The 24056-nt window shown below is 45.9% G+C and overlaps 1 protein-coding gene across 1 annotated transcript; it reads left to right on the top strand.

Annotated features, from left to right (window-relative positions):
- Positions 1–279: 279 nt before the first annotated feature.
- aspm (assembly factor for spindle microtubules) lies at positions 280–23970 on the top strand. Its single transcript, XM_024373873.2, has 30 exons — positions 280–726; positions 981–1124; positions 1271–2738; positions 4052–4147; positions 4278–4373; positions 5570–5716; positions 6453–6692; positions 6867–6934; positions 7029–7170; positions 7329–7459; positions 7611–7786; positions 7905–8050; positions 9259–9344; positions 9477–9689; positions 10071–10275; positions 10385–10533; positions 10722–10850; positions 10991–11185; positions 11422–16005; positions 16132–16281; positions 16384–16484; positions 16662–16821; positions 16926–17135; positions 17349–17498; positions 17653–17844; positions 18016–18208; positions 21624–21778; positions 21981–22157; positions 22871–23043; positions 23286–23970. Exons 1-30 carry the CDS (start codon positions 433–435, stop codon positions 23386–23388), a joined length of 10473 nt encoding a protein of 3490 aa, XP_024229641.2. The 5' UTR covers positions 280–432; the 3' UTR covers positions 23389–23970.
- Positions 23971–24056: the final 86 nt, after the last annotated feature.

Below are 24056 nucleotides of genomic sequence, written 5' to 3'. Positions count from 1 at the left end.
CTTAAGTGATAAGAATAAACTGTCTGAACCGTAAATACAAAGCCACTGTAGGTTACAACGTCTAGCTAAGAACTACAAAATATAATATCAACGTCGCCCCCTTCCTGAGTGGCATCTGATGACTGTAGTGCGCTTCTCGGAGTAGGCGCGGCTTATGGCAGTTTAAACATTTTGAGGATCTCTGATTGGCCATTCATTGTTTACCCCACAGCGATTGGAACATAAAGCGGCCAACCTACGATGTGATTGGCTAACAAAGTAAATCGAAATTCAAACTGAACGTAACCATTAACAGAGAAACGTGTTTTCAGTCAGTTAACGTTTGCTCGCTATAGAGAATAGCAAGGAAAATAACTACGTTAATTAGCTAGATATTTTTTTTTAGATGGTTCGGTGACCAACTTGCGTTGATTTCTACAGATACGTTTGGAAATGTCTCAGTTATCAGCGAGGGGAGGTTTCCTGGATTTTAGTCCCATCAAGAAAGAAGATTCACCTGCTGTTTCTTATGGCAATAAAGAAAACAATAGCTCGCATCCAGTTTTGAGTTTAATTCAGTTTTCAAGGGCTCCGTTTGTAACATTTGGAAATGTAAAGTTGGGATCTTCCAAATCATCAGTTCTTTGCATTGAGAATCCCGTTGAAGATGCAAACATAGAGGTGGCAATTGATAAGATTGCATCGACGAAAGGCTTTTCCGTGGATCAAACCCGATTTACAATTCCGGTAAGGGACATTATAGCTAGTAAACATGTGCTCAAATATAATACTATAACTAGTTAAGTTATCTAACGTTAGATGGCAACGAGTGGAGCTAGTTGGCATGACATTCACCAAGTTAACGTTTTGTTAGCTGTCAGATGTAACGTAAGTTAGCTAGCCAGCCAACAGTTGTCACATTTGTTTGAAGTCCTATCTAGCTAGCCATACATTTTACCAGTAGCTCGTTAACGTTATTTCCCCTGTCGTTTGTTTCCCAGCCTGAGGAGCGTGTCAATTTGACAATAACTTGGACACCAATAGAGGAAGGTGGTATCCGAGAGCTGATCACTTTCATTGCCAATGGGGTGGTCAAACACCAAGCCATTTTGCTCGGTAGAGCAGACGCACCCAAAAGAAGAAAGGTAACTTATATATAAAGATGTTGCTATTCACACTAATCAACATGTGGCGTAATAAATCCAATTTCATTTGAACTATTTCAAAGCCTCACAAATGCTCTACACAACTACAAACTCAACACTTCATGTTATTTATTCCTTTGTTACAGAAGAGTCTGTGGGACTCAATCAAAAGCAAGAAGGAATTTGACCTATCAGACCCTCCAAGGGGGAAGAAAAACTCTATATCTTCCCTGAAGATGGCAGCCAACAAGACCTTTCATGTGTCCCGGACACCACAGTACAGACGGGAGAAGGTTCGCAGCCCTCTTGCCTCACTCAACAAAAAAGCCTGCACACCTGTCGAAGGGCAGAAGTTTAAGCAGGATGTGTTGGGTCAGTTGAGTTTTGACAATGTCCAAAAGAACTCGCCTGTCGTCATTCTAGTCCCCGCTGCAAAGCTAATTGATTCCTCTGATGCAGCAGCCAGCTACAGTTGCCCAGTAGGCACACCTGAGTGCAGAGACCTCACCAGACTACTGAACACGACTGTGTCCCCTGTCGGCACTCCAGAGAGGTTTCAAAAGCTGATGCCCCATATTCAGTCTATACAGAGCCCAGCCCATGTGATTGATGACACTGTTGCGGACATAAGCCATACAGTGTTGGCCGGAACACCAGTGTTGTCTGTGAGAGATGCACTGGCCTTGATTGAGTCAGATCTAACTCATGTGGTTGGTGCAAGCCCTCCAAATGCGTGCTCTAGCTTTGATTTCTCCCACTCCTTGGAGTCAGCAAATGGAGAGAAGAATTGTGGCCCTGTCAAATCTGTGATTGACATCAAAGCACTGTCTGAAAGCCCCATCAAGTCTGATCCTGCACAGCCTAGACTAACCTTCTTCATCAAACCAAAACGTGTTACTGACAAGCAGGGTAGAGTAGAGGTTGGAGAAGTTGTTCCTCAATCCAAAAAGGTTACTTTCACCTCCACCACAGTCATCAAAAGCAAACCAGTTCCTGTCCAGGTACGCAGTCCTGGGGTGAGGAGAATCAAAACCTCCAGGCGCCGTCTCCTGGAGAAAACACTGGAGCTGTCTGGGGACAGTGGCCATTCAGAGTCAAGCCCGGGTACTACAGTTACCCCTGGTCTCCCTGTCATAGACTCTGATGCAAATCATGATTCTCCATTAACTATCTCCCCACGGGAGGCCAGGCTGCAGGCGCTGGAGTCAGTTTCCTGTAGGCCAGTTTGTTTGGATGCTATCCCTGCTCCAGTCAAGCTCTCCCTCAGCTCTCCTCTGCCTATGAACCCCTCCACTGGTGGCCCCCAGCACCTTGGCCTGGATGATTCCATTCTGGGAGCCACTCAGCTCCACACAGCACCGATAGTGGAATCTCTACCTGACGTGTTTCCTGTTTACAACCAGAGCCAGTTTGACATGAGGGTGGTGCGGAGCAAAAAGAGGAAGAGCGATGAGTTTCTGAGGGATGGAGGGGAGAAAGTGGAGGATGCTGTGGAGAAAACCATGTTCCATGTGAAAAAGAGTAGGGTGTCAACAGTGGTGAAGGGACCCAACAGACCAGCTCAGCAGAAGGGGTTCAGTGCCTCCTCTCACAGGCAGCAGACAAAAACATCAGGTGAGTTGGTTTTTGAAATGTCCTCGGTATTCTCTGTAAATTGAATTGTGCACATTGACTTCTGTGGTGCAGCAAGGCTAGGGGGGGGCGAACTCCAGTTGAGCACTATTAACCAGGGTGGCAGCATTCTATTGGACTGCTGTGGAGGAGTAGGGCCAAGCCTAGAAAGCATGAGGAATGCTGACTAGGGGAAGAAGCTGCAGTTGAGCACTGTTCCCTTAAAGAGGGTGTGGCAGCTCTCCTAATTGACTGCCTCGAAAGTGTGCATCTCTCACTATGGAGGGCGCATTCTCTAGAGCAGTGGTTGCCAGACTTTTTATAGTCCTGTACTCCTTCAAACATTCAACCTCCAGCCGTATACCCTCCAGCACCAGGTTGTTTTTTTTGCCATCATTGTAAGCCTGCCACACACACACATTATATGATACGTTTATTAAACATAAGAGTGAGGTTTTTGTCACAACCCGGCTTGTGGGGGCAGTGTTAGGGCAGAGAATCCACTCTCACATAGGTACGTGGTTGCGAAGGACATCAGTGTCTTAACAGTGCGATTTGCCAAGGCAAGAAACCCTGAGCGCAGATCAATCCAGAAATTTGGCAGTGGCTTCTGATTTTTAAATTACATTTTCACAAAACTGCTTGTTGAAATTTCAACGAGGTTCAGATATCAGTAAGTGGACTGGAGGCAGGGCATGAACGAGATACAAACAACCTGATTTGTTGTCATCGGTTTTGGGAAAGTACCTGCGTAATTGTTCTCAACTTAATGTGATTGCATGTTAATTAATTGTCTAGGCTGCCTCTATTTGATGTTATTTTGCTGAACACTAGATTATTAGAATGTATTTTTAACAGTGAAATGAGGCTACACAGGCGAGAAACTCACCCAAATGTGTAGCCCCGTTGGAAAATATAATCGTTTACATTTTGAAAAATGTCAATCACATTTTTATTTTGTGTACCTGCGACGGAATTGCGCGTACCCCTGGGGCTTGGAATACCTGGTCTAGAGCGCACATCCTGTCAAGTATGGCTAGGACTGATTTTATGATTTGCAGCGTTTTAGCTTTTGGCTAGTCTTGACTTCATGCTTTTAGTTTTCTATGTTTAAAGTCTGGCCCTGTAGAGCTCTGGAAGATCCAGAATTCTATTTTCCTTTTGTTAATTAAAGCCTCTGTTTGCACTGTGCTCCTGTCTGAGTCACTGCCTATGCCCCACCTCCAAGACAGTGCATGGGGTTACACACTGTCACGACATGCCTATTGCTTTGAATATTTTAAATGTTGTCATGTGTGTGTGTGCTTGTTTTTCAGCTTCTGTGCGTACTAGTTCTGCCTCATCCATGAAGGCTCCAAAATCTGTGTCCCCTGCACAAGCCAAGCAGCCAGCTCCAAAACCTGGCCCGCAAGGTATAAAAAGCTTGTCCTACAATGTGGAAAACAAGACGGTACACTGTAGATGTGTTGTATTGGTAAATTAGTAGGCCATTTTCTATGTGGAAGAGTTTTGCATGTCTTTGTTTTCTACTCTTGATCATAGGTTCACAGAAATCATTTGGTGGCTCGTCTGTAAAAACTGCAAAGATTGTAGCTGTGGCCCAGTCCAAGCTCGCCTTCATCAAGCCTGGTCAAACAGGTAACCTAGACCTTTTGATGCATACACTAACTACATGGCCAAAAGTATCCCTTCAAATGAGTGGTTTTGGCCATTTCAGCCATACCCGTTGCTGAAAGGTGTAAAAAAAAATCAGCCAAACAGCCATGCATTGTCTGTAGAATGGCCTTAGGAGCTCAGTGACTTTCAACATGCTACTGTCATAGGATGCCACCTATCCAAGTTAGTCAATGTTCTGCCCTGCTAGAGCTGCCATGGTCAACTGTAAGTGTTATTGTGAAGTGGAAACGTCTAGGAGCAACACCGGCTCAGCCGTGAAGTGGTAGGCCACACAAGTTTACAGAACTGGACTGCCGAAGCGGTTAGCGAGTAAAAATCTTCTGACCTCGGTTGCAATGCTCACTACACTACAAACTGACTCTGGAAGCAACGTCAGCACAAGAACTGTTGGTTGAGAGCTTCATGAAATGAGTTTCTATGGCTGAGCAACCACACAATCCTAAAATCACCATGTGCAATGCCAAGCGTTGGTTGGCGTGGTATAAGGCTTGCCACCGTTGGACTCAGTGGCAACAAGTTTTCTGGAGTGATGAATCATGGTCTGGGGTTGTTTTTCCGTGGTTCAGGTCTCTTAGTTCCAGTGAAGGGAAATCTTAACGCTCCAGCATGCAATGCCATTCTAGATGATTCTGTGCTTCCAACTTTGTGGCAACCGTTTGGGAAACACCCTTTACTGTTTTTAGTGTGACAATGCCCCCGTTCACAAAGCGAGGTCCGTACAGAAATGGTTTGTCAAGATCGGTGTGGAAGAACTTGACTGGTCTGCACAGAGCCCTGACCTCAACCCCATCGAACACCTTTGGGATGAATTGGAATGCCAACTGTGAGCCAGGCCTAATCGCTCAACATCAGTGCCCAACCTCACTAATGCTCTTGTGGCTGAATGGAAGCGAAGTCCCCTCTGGCAATGTTCTTCTAGAAAAGCAGAGGCTGTTCTAGCAGCAAAGGTGGGACCAACTCCATATTTAATACCCATGATTTTTGGAATAAGATGTTTGACGATCAGGTGTCCACATACTTTTGGCAATGTGTTGTGTATGTGTATAGAGAATTATTTTATATATATTTATAAAATAATCTCTCTCAATCAATCTCTGGCTCGCTCTCTAATCTACTGTTGTGTGCTGTCACTTACGGAACATACTTGTCACTTGCAGCCATACCAAGACACCCGATGCCGTTCGCTGCGAAGAACATGTTCTATGATGAGCGCTGGATAGAGAAACAGGAGACTGGGTTTACCTGGTGGATCAACTACGTCCTCACCCCTGATGACTTCAAGGTCAACACGGAGGTCACCAAAGGTAATGTTCACCTGGCTAGAGCAAGACGGTAATGTAGAGTACTGTTAGTTCAGACATTCACCCTGACGTGTTGTCTTGGTGTGCTAGAGCTCTCGTAAGGGACCACTGTTCTTATTCACTGACTGGACCTGCTATAGACCACAAGCACCATGACGGCTTCCTGTAAACCAGTCAGCCACACCGGCCATGACGGCTACCTGTAGACCAGTCAGCCACACCGGCCATGACGGCTTCCTATTTGAAACCCTGTTACCCATGGGGCATTTGTGGCATGATGTTGAATTTTCATATAGTGGTTCTAATTCGTAGATAAGATAATAATTTAGTGTATTTGAAGGTCGGCCTTTATATACATCCACAGGTACACCTCCAATTGACTCAAATTATGTAAATTAGCCTAACAGAAGCTTCTAAAGCCGACATTTTCTTGAATTTTCCAAGCTGTTTAAAGGCAGTCAACTTAGTGTATGTAAACTTCTGACCCACTGGAATTGTGATACAGTGAATTATAAGCGAACTGATCTCTTTGTAAACAATTGTTGGGAAAATGACTTGTGTCATGCATAAAGTAGATGTCCTAACCGACTTGCCAAAACTATAGTTTGTTAACAAGATATTTGTGGAGTGGTTGAAAAACAAGCTTTAATGTCTCCGACCTAAGTGTATGTAAACTTCTGACTTCAACTGGATATAGAATTCCATTGCTTCGTATCTCACCATCTCTTTTGATGTGTAGTGAATGCCGTATCCCTGGCGATGGGCGGTAATGACAAATTTGCCGTCAACAAGGCTCCCACCAAAGAGGAGATGTCGTTTAGTACGTACACTGCCAGGCGGCGGCTCAACCGGCTGCGTCGCTCCGCCTGCCAGCTCTTCACCTCCGAGCCCATGGTCAAAGCCATCCAGAGGCTGGAGTTGGAGGTGGAGGCTAGAAGGTTACTGGTACGCAAGGATCGGCATCTTTGGAAGGACATCGGTATGTATGCACAATGGCCTTAGACATATGTAACGTAGTCTGATTCATATGGATGTGTGTTAAAACTCGAGTTCAATTATAAGTTATGTCATTTCTAAGTAGTAGTACGCATATTCAAAGGTTCAGGTCCAAAAACCTATGTAAAGTTGTTTATTTTGTTCTTGTTTTTTTTAGGGGAACGCCAAAAGGTTCTCAACTGGCTTCTATCGTACAATCCTCTTTGGTTACGGATTGGACTTGAGGTAGTCAGTCAGATAATGGTTTTTATTTGTTTCATGTTTGTTTTTTTTGTCTATTGTCCATGTTGAAGTCTCATGAAATGCATCCTGTTTTCAGACTATTTACGGGGAGATGATCTCACTGGAGAGCAACAGTGACGTCATGGGCTTAGCCATGTTCATTCTGAAACGTCTGCTGTGGAACCCTGACATCGCTGCGGAGTTCAGACATGCCAAAGTACCCAACCTCTACAAAGATGGTAACTCATTGCTCTCCTGTCTTCCATTATGCTCAGCTTTTTTGTTGCTATTTTCAGTGATTTAAAAAAATATATATATTTTTTTCTTCTGTTGAATGGAAGATTCTATGAAGTGTATTATATTAGTTGGTCATTGATTGTTATTCTCTGTTGTGCAGGCCACGAGGGGGCGCTGTCTCGTTTCACTCTGAAGAAGCTTCTCCTCCTGGTGTGTTTCCTGGATAAAGCCAAAGAGTCCAGGATGATCGAACATGACCCCTGTCTGTTCTGTATGGATGCGGAATTCAAGGTAAGGTGACACCAACTCCCATGGCCACTAATTATGTAATCTGTCTGACAGACATTAACAGAGTTTGACTCTATTGAATTGTTTTCATTCCTTTGCAGCCCTCCCCCTGTAGTACCTCCCATTGATCTCTTGATTGTTTTATATTCTCCAGACTACCAAGGACCTGCTGCTGGCTTTCTCCAGGGACTTCCTAAGTGGGGAGGGGATCCTCCCCCGTCACCTGGGTTACATGGGCCTACTGGTCTCCCACATCCAGACGCCTCTGGACGAGTTCAACTTCGCTGTCAAGAATCTGTCCGTTGACCTTAAGTGTGGAATCCGTCTAGTGTAAGACATATCACACCCGTCCTTTTGGTGGCTTTGTTGGGGTGGAAAGAGAACCTGCACAAAGTGTTGGCTCCAAGTTAAGGGTTGGTGACATTATTAGCGTATGTTTTTCTGTCAGGCGTGTGATGGAGCTGTTCATCCAGGACTGGAGCCTGTCCCGTAAGCTGAGGATGCCCGCAATCAGTCGTCTGCAGAAGGTCCACAACGTTGACATAGCCCTGCAGGTGCTCCGAGCCAGAGGGGTTGACCTCAAGGATGAGCATGGTAAATTTACTCTTTTTTTTTTTTTTTTTTTTTTTTCTCTCTACTATTCTTTGGATTTGACAAAAAATAATGAATGAATGATAACACTCTGCTAGTTAGACAGTGAGGTGTCCCATCGATATGTACTACTAAGAGTGAATAGGATAATTTTGGTTGTCAGTCTCATCTAAAACAGATTTACAAGATAGGGGGGAAAAAATGGAACGTCACGGAATGAAGTGGACCATACGTTTTTCTTGGGTGAATTTTAATTCTGCCCACATCCGAAAGCACCCAAGTTATCAATTCAGAGTACAACTGCATGTGATCAGATCGTGATGGTCAATTTGGTTTGACATTAGATGCCCCTATGGGGCTAGTTACGGACCCTCACTAAATGACATAATGTACATGGGACATTAGCTCCAAATTTCAATGACTTTAACTTCAAACCAATTATAAATTGTAGAAATGAATGTATAAATATTGAAGGCTAAAAGATGTGCACTGTGAAAATATTGTTTCATTGACATTGTGTAATTTATTGACGTTCCCTAACTACCCCCAGAGATGTGCAAACGTCGCAAAGTTGGTTCATCAGCCAGGTGAAGCTAATTGGCTAAATAATTTGTTTTAACATTTCCCATCTGCGGACACACACGAGACACCCGTATCAAACCACACGCTGAACAAACTTGTTTTAATTCCGTCGTGGCCGCTAGCGTTTCTTAATGAACCAAATCTAAAACTAGGCCAAATCAGGAAGTGCAGGGCCTCCCTAGTGCCGCAGCAGTCTAAGAGGCATCACTACAGATCCTGGGCCGTGTCGCAGTTGCCCGTGACCAGGAGACCCATGAGGCGCCGTACAATTGGCCTAGCGTCATCAGGATTAAGGGACAGTTTGGCCAGCCGAGGTGTCCTTATCCCATTGTGGTCTAGCAACTCCTGTGGCGTGCCAGGCGCATACACGCTGACATGGTCGGCAGTTGTACAGTCTCTCCTCCGACACATTGGTGCGGCTGGCTTCCGGGTTCAGCGAGCAGTGCGTCTTGGCTTGGTCGTGTTTCGAAGGACGCATGGCTCTCAACCTTCGCCTCTCCAGAGTCAGTATGTGAGTTGCGGTGACGGGACGAGACCATAACTACCCATTTGGATATCACGAAAAAGGGGTAAAAATGTAATAATCAGGAAGTGCAGTCGCCTTTTAACTAATTACCATTGTCTTCCAGATGCTGTCATTGACTCCAGAGATATTGTGGATGGACACAGGGAGAAGACACTGAGCCTGCTGTGGAAGATCATTTTTGCCTTCCAGGTACATTTCATAACCTGACAATGACTTTGGATAAGTGTCCCCTCTGCTTCATCCACTCCCATTACAGTAACACACTGTCTCCCACATTCATCTCTGTTTTCATGAATCAACTCCCCCTCCCCTTCTATCCAGGTGGAGGTTCTTCTGGATGAGGACCAGCTGAGAGAAGAGATCAGTTTCCTCAAACACACCTGGACCACCAAACAGAGGCTGGCCTCCCTGAGGGCTGACAAAGGTGTGCTGCAGAAGACTGCCAAGCCTAGACCCCCATTCAAGCACAGTAGCTCAAAGATCACTCTACTCATGGAATGGGTCAATGCTGTCTGCCAGTTCTACCACTTGAAGGTGAGTTTGTTGCTGACCTGTTTAAAAAAATGCCTATCTTTTTAAGAAAATGCAGCCGTACTCAATGTTGGGGCGGCAGGTATCCTAGTGGTTAGAATGTTGGGCCATTAATTGGTTGCTAGATCGAATCCCCAAGCTGACAGGGTAAAAATCTGTCGTTCTGCCCCTGAACAAGGTAGTTAACCCACTGTTCCTAGACCGTCATTGAAAATAAGAATTTGTTCTTAACTGACTTGCCTAGTTAAATTTAAAAAATCAGGTAATGGTTCTGTCTGTTATCTAGAGTAGATGTGATTTTATAAAATGTAACTTTTTTTACCAACTTAATACTACACATACATGCATTTTATGGTCATCCATTTTGAATTCGTCTCTTTCCAGGCAGAGAACTTCACGGTGTCGTTCTCAGACGGTCGTATCCTCTGCTACCTGATCCACCACTACCACCCCAGCCACCTACCGGCAGACGGCGTCAGCCACAACACCACCCAAACTGTGGAGTGCTCCCAGAGAGGACGAGTTGAACTCAACAGCTCCTCCAGCGACTCGGACATCTCCTTTGACACCTGGCCCACCACACAAAATGGTATTTCTTCCCAAATGCATCCATTTAATGAGGCAGTTAAAATGTTTTCATTGCCTAATAATAAGGAAATTGACAGGTTAAATGATTTTTATTCTGTTATTGTTCATAGGCCTTGTGTTGCCATCGATGGAGTTCAAAGAGCTTCTGGAGAATGAGAAGAATAACTTCAGGCTGGTCAACACTGCAGTGTCTGACTTGGGAGGGGTTCCTGCCATGATGAACCCTGCTGACATGTCAAACACTATCCCAAATGAGAAGGTGGGAGGTGCTTTATGACCTTCCAAGGCTGGACTGTGTGCATTTCTTTTCTCAGGGAAAACTAGGGAACTGTTCCAACTTTGATTCATTTCAATACATTCTTGTAATTGTCAGTGCCTTTATTTAACAAGAATGCTGAATCTCTTAAGTGTTTCCAGATTCATTTGATCTGTGTTTCTCTGTTCCAGGTTGTGACATGTTACCTGTCCTTCCTGTGTGCCCGTCTCCTGGACCTGCGGAATGAGACGCGTGCTGCCAGGATCATCCAGGAAGCTTGGAGAAAGTACCGTCTGAAGAAGGATCTGAAGCTTTACCAGGTTACGTCTAGTCTATATTACCTCTCAAAGTCACACTAGTCCTAACACAGTCTTACTGTTTTTCTATGATTTTCTGTTTGGTGCAGATGACATCTCTTGTACATGGAGAAACATCTCACGTATCCTCTCATCTGGTATAGGAAAGGACTGTAGCAGCGGGGAAGATCCAGGTGCTGGTCAGGCAGTTTCTCCAGAGACGTAGAGCTGTCTGTCAGACCGCTGCAGCCGTCCGAATCCAGGCTGCATGGAGGGGCTACTCAGTGCGGAACGCCCTGACACTGAGGAGAAAGGCTCTACTCTGGGCTCGCCAGGTTGCTGCTGCTACCACCATCCAAGTACGTTTCTTATTTTTATAGAATTTCCTATATGGGTTGTTGTCCCTACCTACCCACCCATCATGCTCATACTTAGTAACCTGCTCACCATTATTAGTTATAGCTATACTACATGCATGAGGTATAGTATGTAAAGTCATCTCTGTCAGTTTGCATCACTGTGGCAAGATCTTGACCAGTATTGATAACTGCTAACCGGTTTTGAGTTATCTAAGCACATTTCACTTGTCATACAGGCACAATGGAAGAAGTATATTACCTTGAAAAACTACCAGCGCGTGAGATTGCATGTTGTTAAAGTTCAAGCTCTCTGGCGGATGAAGATGGCAGTCACTACCTACAGAAGGACACAGTGGGCTGCAACAGTAATTCAGGAGCATGTTAGGGCCTCGGCTCTGGCAAGGGAAGAGCGTGAATGTTACTGCTCGCTGAGATCAGCAGCTATCAAAATCCAGAGAAACTATCGGAGATGCAAGACTCGGAGACTGCAGAGGGAGAACCATGCTGCCACAGTGATACAAACTGCATTTAAGAAATGGCACAGTGACAAAATGGCCCGACTGACCGCAGCTGCCCTGAAGATTCAGTCTTGCTACAGAATGCACAGGTGCCTAAAACAGTACATGGGCACCCAGCGGAGCGCAATCCTCATTCAGGCTTGGTGGAGAGGTCATGCACAGAGATGCAACTTTGAGACACTGAAACTGCAGCATCACTCTGCCACTGTCATCCAAAGTGCTTTTAGGGCAAGGATGGTCAGAAAACAGATGACGACGATGAGACAATCCTCAGTCGTGATTCAGCGTTGGTTCAGGGCCTCTGTACAAAGAGATGCAGGGAGGAAACAATTCCTGAAAATGAGATGTGCTGCTGTTACCATACAGTCCGCTTATCGTGGACATACGGCTCGGAGACTAGTGCAACAACAGAATCAGGCAGCCACAGTCATCCAGACAACTTTCATGAAGTTTGTGGCCAGACGAAAATTCTTGTCCTTGAAAAAATCTGCGATTGTTGTCCAACAGCAATTTAGAGCCAAGCTAGTAGGGGAGAAATCAAGGAAAGAATATATGGCCCTCCAATATTCTGCATTGAGAATACAAGCTATCTGGAGAGGTAGGGCAGAGAGGAAGAGGCTTGAAAAACTGCAAAAATGCGCCACACTCATTCAGTCTTCCTACCGTAGACATGTATTGCAGTCACAGTTCAGGTCAAGAAAGGAGGCTGCTTGGACCATCCAAAGCCAGTACAGAGCTTATAGGGCAGGGAAAACAATTAGAACTGATTATCTCCTGGTCAAGAAGGCTGCTGTTACTGTACAAGCCTGGTTCCGTGGCGTGAGAGTTAGGCAAGAGCTGAGGCAGAAACACCAGGCTGCTACTGTCCTTCAGTCAGTAGTGAGAGTCATTCTCTGTAGAAGACGATATGTGTTACTGCAACGTGCCGCTGTAGTCCTCCAGTGTCGGTACCGGGCTCTTGTAGCAAGCAGAACACAGCGAGCGCAGTACAGCCAGCTGAAATTGGCTACAGTAAAGCTACAGTCTGCTTACCGGGGATCCAGCGTCCGAAGAGACCTAAGGACGAAACACCAAGCTGCTACGGTCATCCAAGCTCAGTTAAGGATGCACAAAGTGCGTCAGGCCTATCTTGCCACAAAGGTGGCGGCCATCATTGTACAGCAGCATTTCAGGGCTAATCGGCTCCGAGATCTACAGATGCAGTGGTACACCTCAGTGAAGTCCGCTGCAGTTGTGATTCAGGCAGTGTATCGCGGTCACAGGGCAAGAATGGAGGTTGCTAGGATGCACCACTCAGCCATGATCATTCAGAGGAGGTTCCTCACTTTCAGGGACAGGAAACGCTTCCTTGCGGTCAAAACTGCTGTTTTACTATGTCAACAGAGATGCAGGGATGTGGCCATGGTAAGGAAAGACCAGAGGGACTATCTGTTGAAGCTTAGGGCAGCCACTGCTCTGCAAGCAGCTTTCAGAGGGATGAAGGTCCGGAAGCAGTTGCAGACTGAATGCAGAGCGGCCATACTCATTCAATCTCACATCCGGAAACACCTGCAGAGGGCGCACTATGAGATGCTTCAGTGGGCTGTGAACACAGTGCAGGCTCGTTACAGAGCCAACAAGAAGATGATGGAAGACAGGAAAGCACTGTGCATAAAGAGGAGGGCTGTTGTCGTGTTACAGGCTGCCTTCCGGGGCATGCTATCCAGACAGCGCATGAGAGAGATGCGCATGAGAGAGATGCACAAGGCCGCCAGTGTTCTCCAGAGAAGTTACAGGGCGCACTGCGAACACCGACAGTACCTCTCCTTGAGATCCTCTGTCCTTGCCATTCAACAAAAATATCGTGCTGCTGTTGCAGTGAAACAGCAGATGGATCACTACCAACGAATGCGCAGTGCCGCAATCCTGCTCCAAGCAGCATACAGAGGCCAGAGAGCCAGAAAGGAGATCAGTCTTCAACATCAAGCTGCCACCATGATCCAGGCTGGCTTCAGAAAGCACAGAGAGGAAGTCAAGTTCCAGGCCATGAGGTTTGCTGCCATCATCATCCAGAGATACTTCAGATCTCACATTCAAAGGAAACAAGACCGAGACCAGTTCTTGAGACTGAAGGATTCGGCCATAGTCCTTCAGGCAGCTTTCAGAGGGCGTTGCGTGCGCCATGATGTTGCTAAGATGAAGAGAGCTGCTACTGTGATTCAGGCCAACTTCAGGATGCACAAGGAGCAGGTCAAGTTCCAGGCCATGAGATTGTCTGCTGTCATCATTCAGAGGCACTACAGATCTCACATTCAAATGAAACAAGACCGAGACAGATTCATAAAGATCAGAGAGTCTGCCATAGTCCTTCAGGAAGCTTTCAGAGAAATGACTGCACGGAAGCAGTTGCAGACTGAATGCAGAGCTTCCATACTCATTCAATCTCATGTCCGGAAACACCTTCAGAGGGCGAACTATAAGAGGCTTCAGTGGGCTGTGAACACAGTGCAGGCTCGTTACAGAGCCAACAAGAAGATGATGGAAGACAGGAAAGCACTGTGCATAAAGAGGGCTGTTGTCGTGTTACAGGCTGCCTTCCGGGGCATGCTATCCAGACAGCGCATGAGAGAGATGCACAAGGCCGCCAGTATTCTCCAGAGAAGTTACAGGGCGCACTGCGAACACCGACAGTACCTCTCCTTGAGATCCTCTGTCCTTGCCATTCAACAAAAATATCGTGCTGCTGTTGCAGTGAAACAGCAGATGGATCACTACCAACGAATGCGCAGTGCCGCAATCCTGCTCCAAGCAGCATACAGAGGCCAGAGAGCCAGAAAGGAGATCAGTCTTCAACATCAAGCTGCCACCATGATCCAGGCTGGCTTCAGAAAGCACAGAGAGGAAGTCAAGTTCCAGGCCATGAGGTTTGCTGCCATCATCATCCAGAGATACTTCAGATCTCACATTCAAAGGAAACAAGACCGAGACCAGTTCTTGAGACTGAAGGATTCGGCCATAGTCCTTCAGGCAGCTTTCAGAGGGCGTTGCGTGCGCCATGATGTTGCTAAGATGAAGAGAGCTGCTACTGTGATTCAGGCCAACTTCAGGATGCACAAGGAGCAGGTCAAGTTCCAGGCCATGAGATTGTCTGCTGTCATCATTCAGAGGCACTACAGAGCTCACATTCAAATGAAACGAGACCGAGACAGATTCATAAAGATCAGAGAGTCTGCCATTGTCCTTCAGGCAGCTTTCAGAGCATATCACATTCGACAAGATGCTGCTAAGATGCACAGAGCTGCTTCTGTGATTCAGGCCAACTTCAGAATGCACAAGGAGCAGGTCAAGTTCCAGGCCATGAGGTTTGCTGCCACCATCATCCAGAGATACTTCAGATGTTACATTCAAATGAAACAAGACCGAGACCGGTTAAAGAAGTGCAGAGAGTCTGCCATAGTCCTTCAGGCAGCTTTCAGAGGGTATCGCGTTCGACAAGACGTTGCTAAGATGTGCAGAGCTGCTACTGTGATCCAGGCCAACTTCAGGATGCACAAGGAGCAGTCTGCTTACAGGAGGCAGCATTGGGCAGCCAGTGTTCTTCAGCAAAGATTCAGAGCTCAGAGACTGAGGAACTCTCAGTTGGAGAACTACCATCAGATGAGAAATGCTGTGATAAACCTTCAGGCCTTGTATAGGGGAAAACAGGCAATGGAGCTGGCTAAACGGATGTTGGCAGCCAGGAAGATTCAGTCATTTCTGAGAATGAGCATCAGACGACAACGCTTCTTGAAGGAAAAAGCTGCTGCTCTGTTGATCCAGTCTGCCTTCAGAAGACACCAGGCCAGGACATGGTACAATGAAACACAAGCCTCTGCAGTCACGATCCAAAGATGGTTCAGATCATGCAACGTCCTCAGACGACAAAGGGACGACTACTTGGCCATCAGAGAAGCTGCTGTGAAGCTTCAGTCAGCCATCCGTGGAACCCTGGCAAGAAGGCTGGCCAGACGCAAACGTGCGGCTGTCAAGATCCAGTCCGTGATACGCATGTCCATCCAACGGAGAAGTTATCTGACGCTGCGATCCAGCACGGTAAAGCTGCAGTCTCACTGCAGGGCTTGGGTGGCGAGGAGGAGATTCCTGATGCGTCGGACAGCGGCCGCTACTCTCCAAAAGCACTACAGAGGCCGGCAGGTCCAGAGAGTGCAGCGATCCCTGTACCTAAAGACCCTGACCAGTGTCAAAATGCTGCAGGCCAGAGTGCGTGGACACATCCAACTCAAGAGGTACCAGAATCTCAAGAGCAGTGCAGTCACAATTCAGGTCTGTACCAAAGTAATATTTCCTCTGTGGTCTGATGTAAACATTCTTTGAATTTATTAACAATACCTTAACAAAATGCCAAAATTAAACCGTAAATGTAGTTGAAAAAAATGACTTTCCATTCAGGCATTTTACCGTGGAATGGTGGAGAGGCGCCGGTTTCAGCATCAAAGGGCATCTGCTGCTATAATACAGGAATGTTTCAGGGCCCATCTCCTCTGCCGAAGAGAGAGGGCAAAATACCTGGAAATGAAGAAGTCTGCTGTTCTTATTCAAGTTAGTAATCAATCGACTACTACTGCTAATAATATTCCGTACTGAGATTAATCAATGTTATTTTATTGATCATGGTCGAATGTTATCTTGTTTGGATTGCAGGCTGTGTTCCGTGGTGATCTTGCCAGACAGAGTGCCCGGAAACGTCAGGCGGCTGTCGCCACAGTCCACCGATGTATGCAGACCAGGCATCTACGCAACAGGTAATAATACAACTTATCTTTTTTAGTTGCTTGAGCATCAGAAATGGTTTGTCCTCTTGAAGTTTCATAGATTGCTTTGATGACTAGGGTCCTGTCGACTTGTTTTGGATGTGCCTAACTTAACCTCGAAAAAGTGGGCCTCGGTCAAATGAAGTGCTTGGTTTTGTTTTCCTCCAGGTTCCTAGTGATCCAGTGTAGTGTAAGGCTCATTCAGGGCAGATGGAGGGAGACCTTGAAAGCCAGGGAAGAGCGTCGCAACTTCCTGGTCATGAAAGCTGCCGCTGTTACAATCGAAGCGTCATGGAGAGGCCATGCGACCAGGAATCGCCTGCATAAGGTAAGACTATTACACCCCTGGATCCAACCAGGTTCATCTTTCTTTTGATGGCTAACTCTGATAGAGGTTCAGTCTGGATGACCCAATCTCCCCTCCCCCTCCAGGAGCAGCGGGCTGCGGTGCTGGTCCAGTCGTCCTTCCGGGGATGGGTCCAGAAACGGGCGTTCCAGAGACAAAGAGAGGCTGCCCTGGTCCTACAGAGGAGAGTCCGAGCTATGCAGCAGGCTAAAGCAGAGAGGGTCAAATACACACGTTTGAAACAGGCTACCATCACTGTCCAGGCTCACTGCAGAGGCTGGATTGCCAGGAGACAGGTAATAGAACTTACTTTGTAACCTGATCTAGGAATAGTTAAGCCTACGACAAATCGTTAGTGTTACTTTTAGGATGGGTGAAATCAACTGACCCTGAATCAGTGCTAAATGCTGAGATTATTACAAGAAAGCCAACTGTCACTTCTCTTCTATAGTGGTCTCAGAAAACACGAGATCGAAACACCATCGTTTGTTTTGTCCTCTGTCTTGTAGTTGAGAGAAGCGGCCTCTGCGGAGAGGAGGGTGCGTTTCTGCGCGGCTGTGTACCACCACTTCTGTGCTGTGCGGATCCAGAGAGCTCTGAGGTCACAATGGGCTCTGCGGTCTGCCAAGAGACAGATCACCTCTGTCATTTTTATACAGGTACAACATCATCCCTTTTTAATTATTGGAACCCCCCCAAACTCATCACCAATATGAGTAAAGATCAGTTTTCCTGCTGGAGGGTGATCATTATGAATGAGCAGTTCTGTTTAAGGACAGTAAACATGTCTCTCTGCCATTTTGTTCCTGCCAGAGGTGGCTGAGAGCACGGATCCAGAGGCGGCGATACCTGGAGGACAGGAGGAGGGTGGTCGTGGCCCAGAGGGCAGCCAGGAGTTGGTTAGCTCGCCGCCATCGCGCCGCCTCCACCATCCAGCACGCCGCCAGGACCTTCCTCCTCCGTAGGCGGGAACAGAGGGTTCAGCAGGGCATCATCAAGGCACAGGTGCTGTACTGAGCCAGAGTCTCTGTTCAATACATTCAATAGGGAATTAAGTTACAAGTCAGTACAGCATCCTTGCTTTGTTGTCATTAGGGGGAAAAATTAATGCTTTTCTTTCATTCTCTCCCTCTACTCTCTCCACCACCCCTGGGTCTTACCCCTTTCTCTGTTTAGGCGTTGTGGCGAGGCCACCAGTCCAGAAAGCTCCATGACAATCGTAAAGTGGTGTCCATGAGGCATCGTCTGCGGAAGGTGTCTGAGGAGGTACGAGAGGAGGACCGGCTGTGCAACAAGACGTCCTGGGCCATCGAATACCTCCTCAAATACAAGCACTTCTCCTATATCTTGGAGGCTCTGAAGAATCTGGGTGAGGCCGCGCTCATCCCACTATACTGAAGCAATAATAGTCCTGAAATAACCATTACATGGAAATGTGTAACATCTTAACTGATATTTTTATTTGTTTTATTTTCACCTTTATTTAACCAGGTAGGCAAGTTGAGAACATGTTCTCATTTACAATTGCGACCTGGCCAAGATAAAGCAAAGCAGTTGGACACATACAATAACAGATACACATGGAGTAAAACATACAGTATAAACAAGTCTATATACGAGGCAAAAAAGGCCATGGTGGCAAAGTAAATACAATATAGCAAGTAAAACACTGGAATGGTAGATTTGCAGTGGAAGAATGTGCAAAGTAGAAATAAAAATAATGGGGTGCAAAGGAGCAAAATAAATTAAATACAGTAGGGAAAGAGGTAGTTGTTTGGTCTAAATTATAGGTGAGCTATGTACAGGTGCAGTAATCTGTGAGCTGCTCTGACAGTTGGTGCTTAAAGCTAGTGAGGGAGATAAGTGTTTCCAGTTTCAGAGATTTTTGTAGTTCGTTCCAGTCATTGGCAGCAGAGAACTGGAAGGAGAGGTGGCCAAAGAAAGAATTGGTTTTGGGGGTGACCAGAGAGATATACCTGCTGGAGCGCGTGCTACAGGTGGGAGATGCTATGGTGACCAGCGAGCTGAGATAAGGGGGGACTTACCTAGCAGGGTCTTGTAGATGACATGGAGCCAGTGGGTTTGGCGACGAGTATGAAGCGAGGGCCAGCCAACGAGAGCGTACAGGTCGCAATGGTGGGTAGTATATGGGGCTTTGGTGACTAAACGGATTGCACTGTGATAGACTGCATCCAGTTTGTTGAGTAGGGTATTGGAGGCTATTTTGTAAATGACATCGCCGAAGTCGAGGATTGTTAAGATGGTCAGATTTACGAGGGTATGTTTGGCAGCATGAGTGAAGGATGCTTTGTTGCGAAATAGGAAGCCAATTCTAGATTTAACTTTGGATTGGAGATGTTTGATATGGGTCTGGAAGGAGAGTTTACAGTCTAACCAGACACCCATGTAGTTGTCCACGTATTTTAAGTCAGAGCCGTCCAGAGTAGTGATGTTGGACAGGCGGGCAGGTGCAGGTAGCGATCGGTTGAAGAGCATGCATTTAGTTTTACTTGTATTTAAGAGAAATTGGAGGCCACGGAAGGAGAGTTGTAGGGCATTGAAGCTTGCCTGGAGGGCTGTTAACAGTGTCCAAAGAAGGGCCAGATGTATACAGAATGGTGTCGTCTGCGTAGAGGTGGATCAGACTCACCAGCAGCAAGAGCGACCTCATTGATGTATACAGAGATGAGTCGGTCCAAGAATTGAACCCTGTGGCACCCCCATAGACTGCCAGAGGTCCGGACAGCAGAACCTCCGATTTGACACACTGAACTCTATCAGAGAAGTAGTTGGTGAACCTGGCGAGGCAATCATTTGAGAAACCAAGGCTGTCGAGTCTGCCGATGAGGATGTAGTGATTGACAGAGTCGAAAGCCTTGGCCAGATCAATGAATACGGCTGCACAGTAATGTTTCTTATCGATGGCGGTTAAGATATCGTTTAGGACCTTGAGCGTGGCTGAGGTGCACCCATGACCAGCTCTGAAACCAGATTTCATAGCAGAGAAGGTATGGTGAGATTCGAAATGGTTGGTAATCTGTTTGTTGACTTGGCTTTCGAAGACCTTAGAAAGGCATGATAGGATAGATATAGGTCTGTAGCAGTTTGGGTCAAGAAGGTCCCCCCCTTTGAAGAGGGGGATGACCGCAGCTGCTTTCCAATCTTTGGGGATCTCAGACGACACGAAAGAGAGGTTGAACAGGCTAGTAATAGGGGTGGCAACAATTTTGGCAGATAATTTTAGAAAGAAAGGGTCCAGATTGTCTAGCCCGGCTGATTTGTAGGGGTCCAGATTTTGCAGCTCTTTCAGAACATCAGCTGAACGGTTTTGGGAGAAGGAGAAATGGGGAAGGCTTGGGCGAGTTGCTGTGGGGAGTGCAGTGCTGTTGAACGGGGTAGGAGTAGCCAGGTGGAAAGCATGGCCAGCCGTAGAAAAATGCTTATTGAAATTCTCAATTATGGTGGATTTATCAGTGGTGACAGTGTTTCCTATCTTCAGAGCACTGGGCAGCTGGGAGGAGGTGTTCTTATTCTCCATGGACTTTACAGTGTCCCAGAACTTTTTTGAGTTAGTGTTGCAGGAAGCAAATTTCTGCTTGAAAAAGCTAGCCTTGGCTTTTCTAACTGCCTGTGTATAATGGTTTCTAGCTTCCCTGAACAGCTGCATATCACGGGGGCTGTTCGATGCTAATGCAGAACGCCATAGGATGTTTTTGTGTTCTTTAAGGGCAGTCAGGTCTGGGGAGAACCAAGTGCTATATCTGTTCCTGGTTCTAAATTTCTTGAATGGGGGCATGTTTATTTAAGATGGTTAGGAAGGCATTTAAAAAAATATCCAGGCATCCTCTACTGACGGGATGAGATCAATATCCTTCCAGGATACCCCGGCCAGGTCGATTAGAAAGGCCTGCTCGCTGCATTCTTTCAGGGAGCGTTTGACAGTGATGAGTGGAGGTCGTTTGACCCATTACGGATGCAGGCAATGAGGCAGTGATCGCTGAGATCTTGGTTGAACACAGCAGAGGTGTAGTTAGACGGCAAATTTGTTAGGATGATATCTATGAGGGTGCCTGCGTTTAAGGCTTTGGGGAGGTACCTGGTAGGTTCATTGATAATTTGTGTGAGATTGAGGGCATCAAGTTTAGATTTTAGGATGGCTGGGGTGTTAAGCATGTTCCAGTTTAGGTCGCCTTGCAGCACAAGCCCTGAAGATAGATGGGGGGCAATCAGTTCACATATGGTGTCCAGAGCACAGCTGGGGGTAGAGGGTGGTCTATAGCAGGTGGCAATGGTGAGAGACTTGTTTTTAGAGGTGGCTTTTTAAAAGTAGAAGTTCAAATTGTTTGGGTACAGACCTGGATAGTAGGACAGATCTCTGCAGGCTATCTTTGCAGTAGATTGCAACACCGCCACCTTTGGCAGTTCTATGTTGTCGTTTGGGATTAAAATTTCAGAATTTTTGGTGGTCTTCCTAAACCAGGATTCAGTCACAGCTAGAACATCCGGGTTGGCGGTGTGCTAAAGCAGTGAATAGAACAAACTTAGGGAGGAGGCTTCTAATGTTAACATGCATGAAACTAAGGCTATTACGGTGACAGTAGTCGTCAAAAGAGAGCCGGGTTGAGCTAGTTGACAGCATGTCAGAGCTTAACGGCTGTTGGTAGAGTAGTACACTGGATGGTACTATTGGGGTATTGACATTAACCATGTTAGGGAGACTGGTTGGCTAACATGAAGTGTGTGTATATGCAGAGGAAGTTTGCTAACAGGAAGTTTGTATGCAGAGACCGCCACTAGGCTGTCCCCAGAGTGCTGTGAGCGTCTGGTGACGAGCGGCGCCACGCTGGTCATCTTCACGCTGATCCGCAGCTGCAACCGGAGTGTCCCCTCTATGGAAGTCATTACCTACGCCATCCAGGTGCTCCTCAACCTCTCCAAGGTGGGTCCTCCCTAACACCCCTTGTTGTGCACAGGCCTATATGGATACCTTTGAGTTTTATCTGGGCAGAATCTACTAACTTTCCGTATAATTTTTACTTTGTGAAACAAAATGTTTGTTTAATTGTGATTATTCTCTGCCTTCGCTGCAGCCCTCCTTGCTCAATAGACTAACGCTGCATGTTTCTTTCGCTCTTCAACAGTATGACAAAACAATCGAGGCGGTTTATGCGGTGGAGAACTCTGTGGACACACTGCTGGACCTGCTCCAGATATACAGGGAGAAGGCCGGAGACAAGGTGGCCGACAAAGGAGGCAGCATCTTCACCAAGGCCTGCTTCCTCCTGATCATCCTGCTGCAGGACCAGTACAGGGCTCTGGTATGGCGCTGCTGCGTCTATTGCGGCTGCTACTGCTGCTTTTATTATTACTACTTTTATTATCGCTGCTGCTAGTGTTGTAAAAATACTTTAAAGTACTACTTAAGTTGTTTTTTGGGGGGGTTATCTGCACTTTACTATTTAATATTTTTTGACAACTTTTACTTATCTACATTCCTAAAGAAAATAATGCACTTTTTACTCCATTTTCCCTGTCACCCAGAAGTACTCGTTACATTTTGAATGCTTAACAGGACAGGGAAATGGTCTAATTCACACACTTATCAAGAGAACATACCTGGTCATCCCTACTGCCTCTGATCTGGTGGACTCACTAAACACACTTGCTCCATTTGTAAATTGTTGGAGTGTGCCCTTGACTATCTGTAAATTAAAAAAAAAAAAAAAAAAAAGAATGTTGTGCTGTTTGGATTGCCTAATAGAAATAATTAGAAATGGTTTATACTTTTGATACTCTATCTTTTTGCAATTACATTTACTTTTTATAGTTTTTACTCAAGTAGTATTTTATTGGGCAAATTTCACTTGAGTGATTTTCTATTAAGGTATATTTGTACTTTTACTCTACTTTGACAAATGGGTTATTTTTCCGCTGCTACTACAACCTGCGGTGGATGCTACTGCTTCTGTCTGACTGGTTTATGTTGTTCACAACTCAACATGTCTGACTGGTTGGTTTCTGTGGTCTTCAGGAAGTGAGGAAGCTTTCCAAGGCAGTTGACCGGCTCCGCAGCATCTACCGCCTCACTGCACGCAAACACAAGATGGATGCCGAGAGGACCGTGGTCAAGCAGAAGATGGGGGCATCCATAAATGGAAGCTTCATTGTCCCGGCAACCCCCCGCAAATCCAAGCCAGTGCCTAAGTGAGTACGCTGGTCCCAGTACCATGGAACAAATGGGATAGTGCCAACTGCCCACCCTGCATGTCTGTCAAGCTAAATCAAACGCATCAAGTATCTAGGTAACTGCTTAGGACTTAGAAAAGTTGCCCGAAACAATCTTCGGCAATAATGCTGATGCTACTTGAACCAAGTATGAATATGATGTACTCATACTATTTCTTCAGTAAACCTTCACAGATTTTAATGACTTATTTTCTTCTCAGATTCTCCCCTGATTGGGTTCTCAGAAAGGACAAACTGCAAGACATAGTTGACCCTCTCCGAGCTGTACAGATGGTGGCTGACGTCTTCTCTATTGTGCTTTAAATATACTTAATGAAATATTTTCTTTAGCTTTTTCCATAGTCATTTTTTGTATAATTGTTTATTAAATGATACGCATATGATAATTGTATTTTTTTAACGTTTTTTTAAATGTACTTTACGTTGATGTCTTTTTAAAATATTTTTTAGCTTGTTAATGTTTTGTCTATCTAGAAAAAGCTCCATGAGTTGTCTTTGATAACTTCATTTGATTCAACAAGACATGATGCAAGGTGTATACACTGATGGTTGGTGGCCACACGGTGGAAGCATTTAACCTGCAGGTTAATGGATTGAATAAGGGTGAATTAAAAAACATGTAGACCTATTACTATTATCCCATGTTAATGATCTAAAAACCTCTGTGGGAGAAAGACACTAGAAGTCTCCTGACAACGGGTGAGTAACGTGGCGTTTGAACTGTCTAGATAGGTGTGTGAAGTATCTGGTAATTGAAAGATGTGATTTAGATCTAATTTGCACATGCCAAACAGAAAATATACCGGAGCGATTCTTGAATCCATTCTGTAAATATTTACTTTGACTGCCTACTGCTGTAAATAAAAGATCTGATTTCACCTGAAAGTGCCTTGTGCCGTGACCTCTTCCTGCCGTTAGATGCTAATTCCCCCTACCGTTGTTTCTGATCATGACTAGTATAACACTGTTCC

Source organism: Oncorhynchus tshawytscha, linkage group LG05, assembly GCF_018296145.1.
Source record: "Oncorhynchus tshawytscha isolate Ot180627B linkage group LG05, Otsh_v2.0, whole genome shotgun sequence".
Classification (NCBI taxonomy): Eukaryota; Metazoa; Chordata; class Actinopteri; order Salmoniformes; family Salmonidae; genus Oncorhynchus; species Oncorhynchus tshawytscha.
This window is presented reverse-complemented; position numbering and strand designations above follow the sequence as displayed.